The sequence below is a fragment of the Pundamilia nyererei genome, unplaced genomic scaffold (genome assembly GCF_000239375.1).
Source record: "Pundamilia nyererei isolate P.nyererei 1_Seehausen unplaced genomic scaffold, PunNye1.0 scaffold00070, whole genome shotgun sequence".
NCBI classification, from domain to species: Eukaryota; Metazoa; Chordata; class Actinopteri; order Cichliformes; family Cichlidae; genus Pundamilia; species Pundamilia nyererei.
The window spans coordinates 2,304,269-2,315,767 of NW_005187471.1; the positions used below are offsets into that span (position 1 = coordinate 2,304,269).

Here is an 11,499-nt window from a genome sequence, read left to right on the forward strand (position 1 = left end):
GGTTTCTTGTGAGTACATACACTACACTGCCGATGTAGGGGGGCGCCACCTAATATCTTGCCTAGGGCGCCAGATTGGTTAGGCATATACCCAAGCCGCTGGTTCAAACTTCGTCTTAGTTCTTTCACGACTGCAGTAATATGAAAGGCAAACACGCAAAACACTCTAAAAACGTCACGTTTCTTGGCAGAATCTGGAATTTCATGGCGTGATGCGCTTCTACTTCGAGGATCCTGCTGAAGGCAACGTGGCCACGAAGTGTCTGCGCGTCTGCAGCAACTCAGTGACTCGTGAGATCATTGACATGCTGTCAGAGAAATTCAGGCCCGACATGAAAATGCTGACTACTAGTTATGCCCTGTATGAAATCCACAACAACAGGGGTAAGCAATTAACTCAAGAGAAAACAGGTGACGACACTGCATGTTTCTGGCTGCTTATTTGCTTTTATAGTGACATGTGTGGGTAATACTGAAATGTCAGTTTTATCATTATGTTAATATTTTTAAAACAAGATATATTATATAAAGGAGTAATCAAGCACAGCCACGGGCTCTAGTCGCTTATATGATTCAGTAACTAAGCTCTTCCTGCTTTCTATGATTTGTATGGAAGAAGAACGCAAGCTGGATCTGAATGAGAGACCTTTAGTTGTGCAATTAAACTGGAACTCAGCCAACAGAGAAGGACGCTTTGTGCTCAAGAAAGACAAGGACAGTGTGGAGGTAACTCTAACACCCATCGAACCTGAATTATAACTGTAACGTACTGTCTGACACCCGCGCCATCGTTTTATGTGTTTAACAATAAAGGAAAAGTTCGAGGAGAAAGAGAAAGGAGGCTTCATACAAAACTTTAAGAGGACGCTGTCAAGAAAAGGAAAGAAGAAAGAGAGGAACAGCAACACAGATGACAAAGCTTCAGAGGATGAGAATGGGTAAAACGTTTCATTGTTCGCAGTTTTTACTTCTTATTTGCCAGACTACCAGTGTCACACCTACCGAACCATCAGAATAACATCCTCTGCTTTTAAATGATTATCCAGGCCAGCTGAAAGTTCACTCAACAATGACAGCATTTGCTTGTCTAACATTGATGCACAAAAATATTGCACAGAAAAGAAAAGACCACAGAGGCAGGCTGCTGCAGGTGAGTAATCTCAACACTACAGACTGGATCATAAATGCGTGCCTTACTTGGACACTGTCTGGCATATTTAAATTCTAAATCCAAATCTAATCGTGAACTTTCAGATCAAGCTGGATTACCGATTGGCGTTCAGTTCTCTGATAACTGTGAGTATGAAATAAGCATTTTATAGTTTGATACAAGGCATTTGCAGACTCTCTCATAATGTCCTCCTGCCCCCTGCTGGTGTCTTTTACACATTTAGTTGCAGAGCCCTTCCTGTGTGCAGTTATAAATTACACCAACAGCTCCACCGTTCACTTCAAGCTCTCGCCTGCATACGTCCTCTACGCCGCGTGCCGGTTTGCTCTACAACGCCGGTACGGTCAAGACTCTCGAACCTCAGAGCACGCAGACAGTGTAACCTCGATCAGTAACAAAATGGTGTCGATGACAGGGAAGGTTATCCAGGCAAGTGTATGACAGATTCTGTGACATTTGCAAATATTAACTTCAAGGAAATGTCACTTTATTGTTTAATTTAAATTATGTCTACAGTCAAGGTGGACTTTCAGACGCTGACACTTCAGAATTATGTTTGCAGGTGTTCTTTAAGTTTGCACGATGCTCATATGTGGGCTACATTTACCTTTCCAGAGGCAGCAGACCATTGGAGGGGCTCTCGCCTTCTGGATGGCCAACTCCTCTGAGCTGCTAAACTTCCTCAAGCATGACCAAGACCTCACCCCGCTGACACAGCAGAGCCAGCTGGACCTGTGCCACCTGGTGCACAAAGCCTACAGGTAGACACGACACAATCAGGCCATAGCCTTCTGTTTGACTTGAACATGTCATTTTCTTAATTTTTCCACTTTGTTTAATATGATCTAAATATGTGTTTTTATATGTGGTGATATAAGTAAAAACAAGAACTTTAGAGAGGACTTACTGTGTTTTTCATTATATCTGCTGTTACACAAGTATAAGGACACGTTTCTGAAAGTTTTTTCTTCTCCTGGCTCTGTATGATGTCAGTGAGAGGGAATATAGCCCCTGCCCACCTGCTGTTTAAAACTTTAAAATCTTGTTTGCATGTTTATGCGCAACTACATTATATTTTTGTATCTTATGTATGTTACTTTGATTTGATCTAATCTTATGCATAGTGTATCACCCAAAGTCTAATTGTTATACTTTTTACTCCAGTTGTCTGCTACAGTGTCTGCAGAATGAGCTGAGGAAACATTTGCCAACCTTTCTGATTGATCCTGAGCAATATGGTTCCCTGCCGGCTGGTATAGGTGCAGGTTTGGTTATTAAATTAGCATATATTTAATTCACTTATTTTACTAAGTGAACTGTTTTTGGATCCTTGACTTTACTAAACGGTCTATTTTCTGTCTTCCTGTTGCAGAAATGGTGCTTAACACCTTGATGAACACCATGTCTCTGTTACGCCGTTGTCAGGTCAACCCTGCCCTAACCATCCAGCTCTTCTCTCAGCTCTTTCACTACATCAGCGTCTGGCTTTTCAATCAGCTCATGAGCCCTGAAGCCAGCACCCCAGGCCTGCGCTCCCACTACTGGGGAGCTGCTCTCCGTCAGAGGCTCACAACCATCGAAGCCTGGGCAGAGAGACAGGGCCTGGAGCTGGCAGCTGACTGCCACCTGGGCCACATCATCCAGGTATGCAACTCTCTGTTTGAATACTGTTAAAACAGTAGCACTTTTTACCAAAACTAAAAATTTCTACCTCAAAAATGATTTAAACCTGAACCAGGTTTTATTCTCTCTAATACGAAGAGCTTTCGACAGATGTATTATTGGCTTTAATTTACGGCGCGTTTCATTTGGTTAAAGCCGTTAAAATAGCATTGCCTGGCTGTTTCTAGGCAACCACCCTCCTGACCATGAACAAGTACTCAATGCAGGATGCGAAGGACATCCAGACAACCTGTTTCAAGCTGAACTCACTGCAGCTGCACATGCTGCTGGCTGGCTACCTCTATGCAACCAATGAGCCACACATCCCCCCTGTGAGTACCTTCAGTCTGCTCTTCCACTTCCACTCATGCTTGTAAATCCTTGAAAAAAAAGGTCCAACTCTAAAGATCAGTTAGTCAAATTATGTGAAACACATTTTCACGTGACAGAGAAAACAGTACGCTGGCATAAACGTAGGGTTAGTGTGCCTTGCTGAATTAAAAGCTTCACCACAGAAAAGGAGTGCCGCTGTATAGATCTGTGTGAATAATTAATGGTGAATAATATGATAATGAATAATATATAAGAAATAGTCAATTGAGCTGTCATATTACTTTATTCGGGAGTTTGAGAACAAATGTTTACGCCGACTATCCATCATGTCCCATCATGCTCGATCAGGTAACAGCTCAGAGAGATACCAATTAATGCTTATTAATGCTAAGTAACATACAACAAAGGCAGAGGACAGGGCTATAGCTTTTGTTGTACGCCTAAATCAAAAAGTCAAAAGCCACCAACAGTGCAAACACAGCAAAGTCCAGTTTAATGTCTTGAATTGGCTGAAGTAACCCCTTGCAGTCTCAGGAAGCACCCACCACACCCCTAATAATCCATAACTTAAAGCTTTAGTAAAATCTGTGAGTTGAAAATGTGTGGTGGCTGTAGCTCAGGAGGTAGAGAAGGTCATCTGCCAATCTGCCCCTCCCTGAGCCTGGTTCTGCCGGAGGTTTCTTCCTGTTAAAAGGGAGTTTTTCCTTCCCACTGTTGCCAAAGTGCTTGCTCATAGGGGGTCATATGATTGTTGGGTTTTTCTCTGCATCTATGAAGCGCCTTGAGGCGACTTATGTTGTGATTTGGCGCTATATAAATAAAATTGAATTGAATTGAATTGAATAGGAAGGTTGATAGTTTGCATCCTAAATTATCCTTGGGCAAGATACTGAACCTCAAGTTGTCTTAACTGGAATGTAAATATTAGAAAGAAAACACTTAAATAAAAAAGAAGTGCTTTTGAATGAGGCAAAGATTTACAACATAAACTGGGGAATTAGCTGAAAACTCTTCTAACAGAATATATTCAAACTTTTTAATGCTTCTGAAATCTATGAAAATGGACTCGCTTTTGGAAGCCAGCCTCAAGTGGACATTTGAGGAACTGCAGGGTTTGTTTTTTTTGTCCTTCCACAGTGGTGTCGTTGTTCCATTTGTATAAACTAAGTCATCGAAAAGTCCAACAGTTATATCAACACCTCTAAAACGTTCGCTATAAAAACTGCCCCATGGTAACGTTAACTAGGGTATGATTTACTGCATCTAATATTAGATTGTGTTAGTGGTTCCTTAGGAAAGACTGAACACCTCATGTGTGAGGTATTTTGAGCATGTTTGACTGGGAGGAGACTGAGCAGCAGATTCGCGATGTGCGAGAGAGGTTTTGCCTCTTGGTTGGCTTGAGAATGTCTGGGTGTAGGCAGTACATGAGAAGAAGAACTGAGCATCGTGAGGCGGACATGCAGCAGAACAGAGGAATAGTTTTAGCTAAGACAAGATTATTAGAAATAATTTTTTTTACAGTGCATATAAAACAAAGCATTACATCTGTCCAAAAACTAATTTTAACTAAGCAATACTGAATATACAGTATTTTAACTATATTAACTGTAACTGATAAATCTTTAACTTATATTATTGCTGCTGTTCTTTATAACTAGCACCAATACCTGCTCCATTACTATAGTTGCCTGAAGGTAACAGCACTCATTTGCAACTGAGGTCCGAGATCAGGGTCCTTTTCCAGATTTTGAGTCCCAGCCGATTGGATATCCGTTTCCTGAAGCCTTGCCACATAATGACTAATAGCAATCTACTCTATACAGCACATCGACCTTTTCCTGAAATATTTCAGCTGCGTGATCCGCTGCCTGTCCTCACTGCAGGATTTGATCAATGCTGTAGTGACAGCTGCCGAGGCCTCAGCAGATAACCTGATTCGGAGCGAAGGACAGGACATCCAGCTGCAGGAGAGCCTCGACCTCCACCTGCCCTTCCTGCTGCCGGAGGGAGGATACTCCTGTGAGACTGTGAGAGGAATCCCTCAGGGGTTTAGAGAGTTTTTGGAGCCAATGTGCCAAAAAGGTATGGATTACAAAAATTCAGATTACGGTAAGCGACTGTACTTAAACCTAAAATGGGATCTTTGCTTCACCATATTACATCCTTCTCTTACAGGTCTCTGCTCTTTAACACCCCAGCCAAACGCCAAAGGGGACTGGACCATTTATTTCAGCGAATCTGACCCTTCTGTAGAGAGTACATATTTGGTAAACGAAAACAAAAAAGAAACACATGGCCCAAGATGTGTTGAAATATGATTTTACTTTGACTTAAGGGTGCATAATTTCTTCTTTGACAGGCAGCACATAGGCAGCCAGAGATTATGACGATCACACTGAACAAACCTTTGAACAGTGGGATGGGGGTCAGCATTGTAGCTGCAAAGGTGACCGTTCGTTTATTCCTGACTATTTCTTAGTTTTTAGCATTTTAGTATTCACTACTACAGATGTCAAAAAAATGTGCAAACCATTCAATAAATGAACAGCCTGCCTCTTATTTTGCTGCAGGGAGCTGGGCAGTGTACCCTCGGGATCTATATTAAATCCATCGTCAAGGGAGGACCGGCTGAAATGGTGAGAATAAACACAGTTTAGGTCCATCTTTGAAAAAGAGGAGCAGAATTTTCAATGAACTGCGGAAGTACGCACTTAATCAAACTGTGTCTCTTTCCTCTGTCCAGAATGGCCAGTTAACTGCTGGAGATCAGCTGCTCAGTGTGGATGGTCAAAGCCTGGTTGGTCTCAGCCAAGAAAGGTAGCTACTGCACACCAGCCAGGGAAATGTTTAGCTATTCTTATCGTTTCCTTTTGAAAGCAGGACGGTGGTTAGTCTAAGCTGAAAACTGCAGGAGAGATCATAAGTGAATAAGAATAACCCTGACTTATTCTCTTTTACAATTAGTGAAACTTGTACAGACACTGATATTCCCATCATATAATGTCATATTGAAATAACGGTTTGGCCTCCAGAGATTAATATATTGCTTTAAAATCTTGAGATAAAGAAAACTAAAGCTTTTTCCCCAATTTGAGTGATCCTGACTTCTGACCTTGAAGCATTACATACCAAAATTGTGTATTTTCTCATGTTTTCCCATATTAATAGAGCAGAATAGACTGAAATCTTTGGCCTCTGCAGTCTGTAAAAACTCATGCTTCATGCAGTGTGTGATTTTCCAAAACTTTTTATTGCATCACTGTGACAGTGTGGGGCGTAGTCTTGAAAACATAAATAATAAAGTGTGTTGCTCTCTCTGTTCCCTTTAATATGATACATTATACTGAATTTCATGAACTATTTGTCTTCTTTTCCCCCCCAAAACTGCAATGTAAATATTAGACGCACAGCACAGGTTAGCTGGTTGAGAGTAGCATGTTTTTAACTTTACAAATGCCAAAATTTAAGAATGTTTTAGCCAAGTTTAAGTATTTAGTAATTCCGAAACAATCTCTAAACTGTGACATTAATGAAAAGTAACCTTATTAATCTTACACTGGTTTAGGGCAGCAGCGATCATGATGCAAACTGGCCCCATTGTGACCTTACAGGTTGCAAAATTTGCAGCGAGTTACCACGGCCTAGAAGCCCTGCTGAGAGAATCCACCCCAGAGAAGACTACAGGCAAGCACCAGTACACTCAAATCAAACCTCAGCTTTTTTTCCATTACTTTCTACCTTCTTTTACCTGACAAAGACCTTTTCTTGCCTCATAAGGGGAGAGAGACCACGCTAAGCCAAACAATAAAGCCTGCATAAAGTACAGCATAGAGGACCACAGTCCCTCAGAGCAGCTCCATGGAGGCAATCGAAGGAAGAAACAGCAGATAATGCAGAGGAACAGACAATTTTATCGCTCCAACCCCAACATGGCCGGTGGGCGCTCTTCTCCTGTTGTCACTTTTTGTTGCTGAGCGCTAACCGCACATATTTCTTACTGTTAAATATGCATAACATTGGAGAGCGAGTCATAATAACAGCTGCAGTACTTTTATTTTCTTCTTATTACAGCAGACTTTTGCCTGGAGGATGGTGATAAACTTGTTGACCCTTTCACAGGAAACAGCACCGCTTCTGTGTCCACTAAAAATCTTTGCTCTGATGTGAGATTATTATTAATATTATCGTTGTTGACCAGTGTTTTTAACACATTTTCAGTGACTTGTCAGGCCATATACATTTAAATATTTAAGGATTCAGCGTAACACTTTTTCCTTTCTTGTGGTCAGAAATTCCACTGGGAATACTTGACACTACCGAACCCTAGATCCCAGGACAGGAATGTATCTGAACCTAGTAAACCACAGCAAACTTTCCAAGTGTCTTTGAAACCTTTAGCTGGACAGAGCTCCAATAGATCTCTAAACGTCATGGTAAGTTTTGGTGTACCAAGACATTAAAAGAAATACATAAGGAAAGTCATAACAGTACAGCTAGAAAGAATTACATTAAAATCTCTTTATTTACCCCCCTCTAGCGCCAAGCCCTCTCTCAGGAGAACTTGTGTACAGACAGTGGACGCCCCCTGCTGGACAAAAGTCAGAGCAAGTGGACACAGAAGGATCAGGGTGCAAAGCAAACTGAGAACTACTGCACGTCTTTCCCTATCCGCTCTTGTCTTTCTACTCATGACATCCTCTCTGATAACAGCTCCCCCACAAATCAGCAGCAGGTCAGCCGTGTAAGCTGTGCCGGTGTCTGGAGAACCCCTTTTTCACAACACTCAACATCCACACCTTCAATCCAGCCGATACGCATCGACATCCCCCTAACAAGAGCAGCAAGCCACCAGTCAAATCCTCCACTCACTACTTTCCAGCAGAGTTCTTCGTCGCTGGCAGTGAAGATGAGCCGAACTCTTCAAATCAATGGACACAAGCAGAATCCTCAAAGCCAAGCTAGTAGTACTTCTGCATGTCCAGTATCTCCAACTAAGAAGCTACTTCAGCCCTCACTTTCATCACAAAAACTCAACACGCACAGAGATCAAGTAGCAAAACCTCAAGTGAGTATCACTCCAACAAAGCATGTTTCCTTCCAAGAACCTCCCTGTTCACAGAAAAAGAGCACAGGTCCAATTAAACGGAAAGACCCTCTGGATATGTCTGATCCTTGGAAGAGGGAAGCCCAGGAGAAGCTGGAGAAGCAGCAGAGGCTTGAAGCGGTGGAGTTCCTGCAGCAGGAGATGCAAGAGCTTCAGGCTAAAGCTAAGCGCACGGCGGAGGAGAACGACCGACTCCGAAAGCTCAACCTGGAGTGGCAGTTTCAGAAGAGGCTGCAGGAAATTCAGCAGAGAGGAGATGATGAGGATGAAGATAACGATTTGGACATGATGGTGATGATACAGCAGCTAGAGAACAGCATGTCACAGGCCAAGGTTAAAGAGAAAACACAATGAAAACTTTACTTTCTGAGCCTGTTTTTTCTGTATGCTGTTCATACACTGTTAATACACAACACTGTTGGAACCTCTTCCGATTATTATTTAGGTCACACAGCTTGTCTAATTTAAAGCTGAACACAGTGACGCCCAAAAGTTTTTGTGGTATTAAGTAAAGTGTATTAAAGGGAGCCTAGTATGGTAATTTATTCTAGGACTTTAGTAGAGAGTGTTAAGAAAAAAAGTCAGCTTTAAATTATTTGTTTACATACACTCTTCATGTACATAAATATCATAGCAAAATGGGGCTTTTAATGATTTCTTTGATTGGTTCTTTTTCCAGGGTGGAATGATTCAAAATACAAGAATTCGATGGACTTTATTTTGAGTTTCTCTAAACCACACGGTTTATATACCGAAGTTTAAATACAGCCTCGAGTATACATAGACTCTTAAGTTTTGCTGATGGTTCCAAGGCCTATTAACTTCTCATTCGTCATCATGGTTGACTATAACTAGAATTTTCTCTTTGTCAGTATAAAAGGGATTTGATTGACGGCACTCGTTGGATTGATCAACGCGAAAGTCTAAAGAACTCAGTGAAGATTTAAGGAGAACTGTAGCTTTACACATGTTGGCAGGTCTTTTGGAGCCATTTCTAAGCAACCATAGAGACCAAGATCATCAGTTCAAACAAATGTTAATGAGTAAAAGAAAGATGTGTCACCACTTTGGTCTGGAAGAAGACCCAAATTGTCATATTTGGATGAAAGGAAACTGGTTAAGAAACCACCAAGGCTCAACCCTGCCATGAACTGGAAACTGCTGGAACACCAGCGTCACTGTCCACAGTGAAGCCAATTTTACATCCCTATGGATGTAAATTTCACCTCAAATCAACAGCTAGATGTTTGAAGCTTGAACAAAACTGGGTGCTCCAACAGGACAATGATCCCATATACACATAAAAATGGTTTTGGAAAGGATAACTCAGGCTAACATTAAGCTTCTGCAATGGCCTTCCCATTCCTTGACCTCAACCCCATTGAAAATCTGTGGATTAGGCTTAAAAGCCAGGTTTATGCCAGGAAGCCAGCCAGTTTCAATGAACTCTACCTATTCTGCCAAGAAGAGAGGTCAGATATGCAGCCAGATTCATGCCAGAAACGTATTGACTGAACGTGTATGGTCAAGGTGCAACTTGCTACTGGAAATTTCAATTCAAATTCAATCTTATGCACCCAATTTTTGATGTTTTAAGTCAATAAAGACGTTTGCTGTATAATCATTCTACCCTTGGAAAAAGAACATTCCAAAGAAAAAGAAATTATTAAAGAAAACATTAAAAGGTCAAAATTACCAAGAAGTTCATGTCCATAATGAACCTAACCGTAACTAACATATCTAACCATAGCTGTACATGCATACTTCTGTAATGACAAATTTACTTGTGGATACAACTAAAAAACGCCCAATAATTTGCATTATTGTCTTTTATTTCCTGGTTCAGAACAACACAAGAAGCTCTAGTGGGAAGGACAAAACGGAAAAGCAGACGGGAACTCACCTCTCCAAAAAGGAAGATGAAGAAAAGAGAGGTAATCCTTAATTCACACATTAAATAAAAGTGAATGTTGTTGTGTCAGTTTTGTTTATTCAGAAAAGTATGTGTGCATATCAGCTATGTCATTTGATTCTAACTGGGAAAATGTCCATGTTTTTGGCAGCTCAGCGATTAAGAGGATTAGCTCATGATGTTCATCAAGCAGCATCAAAAGAGTGAGTTTACACTTTTTTTGGCACACAAAGCGGAACATTAATCTAATTCCGGGGTGGGGGAACTCCAGGCCTCAAGGACCGGTTTCCTGCAGGTTTAAGGTATGTCCTTGATCCAACACAGCTGATTTAAATGGCTAAATTACCTCCTCAACATGTCATGAAGTTCTCCAGAGGCCTGGTAATGAACTAATGATTCAGGTGTGTTGACCCAGGTGATATCTAAAACCTGGTGGACACCGGCCCTTGAGGCCTGGAATTCCCCATCCCGGATCTAATTTAACAGGCAGCTACTAATGCCACATTTCTTCTCAAGAAGACTTAATGATACATCTGCACACAGTGGTGCAAAATAGAACGGAATAATATCCCTGAGTAAAATAAATCTATAAAGTAAAGTCCCCTTTATAAATACATTCTAAAACAGCACAGGATGTTTGTTTCACCCGTATGTGATATAATTCAGGTATCTCTCATGTGATGGTTGTATTTGCAGAAACCAGGAGGAGAAAATGAAGAGAGCGTCGGCTCCTGAGAAGCTAACATTCAAGGAGCGCCAGCGTCTTTTTTCCTTGGCGTCCAGTTCATAAACAGAAAGCTCAGAAGACAAAAATGTTTAAATTAAAAAAAATTATTTCCTAGCATCATGACAGCATCTATTAATCAAATGTCCCAAGGGCAAAAAATGGATAATTTTAACACAATATTGTTCAGCACTGTTGTTCCTTCTTGTATTTTCTTAATAGGTAATAAAATGTTCATTTAGGAGTAGTTAAGGCACTTCTTACATCATTTTCTTATTAACAGTAACTATTTGCTGCTTCTTTTAGTGGAAGCAGTTAATCAATGTTACTTAATGCGCTGATAAAACTGCACCACTGCCTTCTCTTGTTCGTGAGTTTCAATTGAACCTTGCCGCAGTCTACGGATCTCGTTGATCGCGTCAATCCCAGAAATCTTCCTGGTCTTCACCAGGTAGCAGGCCAGCATTGTCCCTGTTCTCCCATGACCATGCATGCAGTGAACTGCCACACCCTGTAGAAAACAATGCAATCATTATTTGAGTCAGTTATCTATAAAGTATCCCTGAATATTTTGGGGGTTATGGAGTATTT

At 41.2% G+C, this 11,499-nt stretch overlaps 2 protein-coding genes across 7 annotated transcripts in view; one reads left to right on the plus strand and one right to left on the minus strand.

The window, feature by feature from the left end:
- Positions 1–10,992, plus strand: part of afdnb (afadin, adherens junction formation factor b) — a 17,992-nt gene extending 7,000 nt beyond the window's left edge. For 2 of the 6 annotated variants that reach the window (XM_005736701.2, XM_005736703.2), the window contains 23 exons: positions 191–383; positions 616–725; positions 813–937; positions 1,046–1,149; positions 1,254–1,295; positions 1,394–1,599; positions 1,786–1,931; positions 2,335–2,435; positions 2,543–2,814; positions 3,021–3,164; positions 5,052–5,250; positions 5,344–5,435; positions 5,528–5,614; positions 5,739–5,804; positions 5,912–5,985; positions 6,734–6,852; positions 6,946–7,104; positions 7,240–7,331; positions 7,458–7,601; positions 7,706–8,605; positions 10,119–10,206; positions 10,336–10,387; positions 10,881–10,992. In XM_005736701.2, the coding sequence (XP_005736758.1) occupies positions 191–383; positions 616–725; positions 813–937; positions 1,046–1,149; positions 1,254–1,295; positions 1,394–1,599; positions 1,786–1,931; positions 2,335–2,435; positions 2,543–2,814; positions 3,021–3,164; positions 5,052–5,250; positions 5,344–5,435; positions 5,528–5,614; positions 5,739–5,804; positions 5,912–5,985; positions 6,734–6,852; positions 6,946–7,104; positions 7,240–7,331; positions 7,458–7,601; positions 7,706–8,605; positions 10,119–10,206; positions 10,336–10,387; positions 10,881–10,974 (3,609 nt within the window). In that variant the 3' untranslated portion in view covers positions 10,975–10,992. The remainder of the gene's footprint in view (positions 1–190; positions 384–615; positions 726–812; positions 938–1,045; positions 1,150–1,253; positions 1,296–1,393; positions 1,600–1,785; positions 1,932–2,334; positions 2,436–2,542; positions 2,815–3,020; positions 3,165–5,051; positions 5,251–5,343; positions 5,436–5,527; positions 5,615–5,738; positions 5,805–5,911; positions 5,986–6,733; positions 6,853–6,945; positions 7,105–7,239; positions 7,332–7,457; positions 7,602–7,705; positions 8,606–10,118; positions 10,207–10,335; positions 10,388–10,880) is intronic. The other 4 variants (XM_005736702.2, XM_013911744.1, XM_005736704.2 and 1 more) reach the window with 3 other exon arrangements.
- Positions 10,993–11,219: 227 nt separating this feature from the next.
- dusp23b (dual specificity phosphatase 23b) overlaps positions 11,220–11,499 on the minus strand; it is a 1,738-nt gene continuing 1,458 nt past the window's right edge. Inside the window, exon 3 of the mRNA XM_005736700.2 lies at positions 11,220–11,424. Within this exon, the coding sequence (XP_005736757.1) occupies positions 11,234–11,424 (191 nt within the window). The 3' untranslated portion in view covers positions 11,220–11,233. The remainder of the gene's footprint in view (positions 11,425–11,499) is intronic.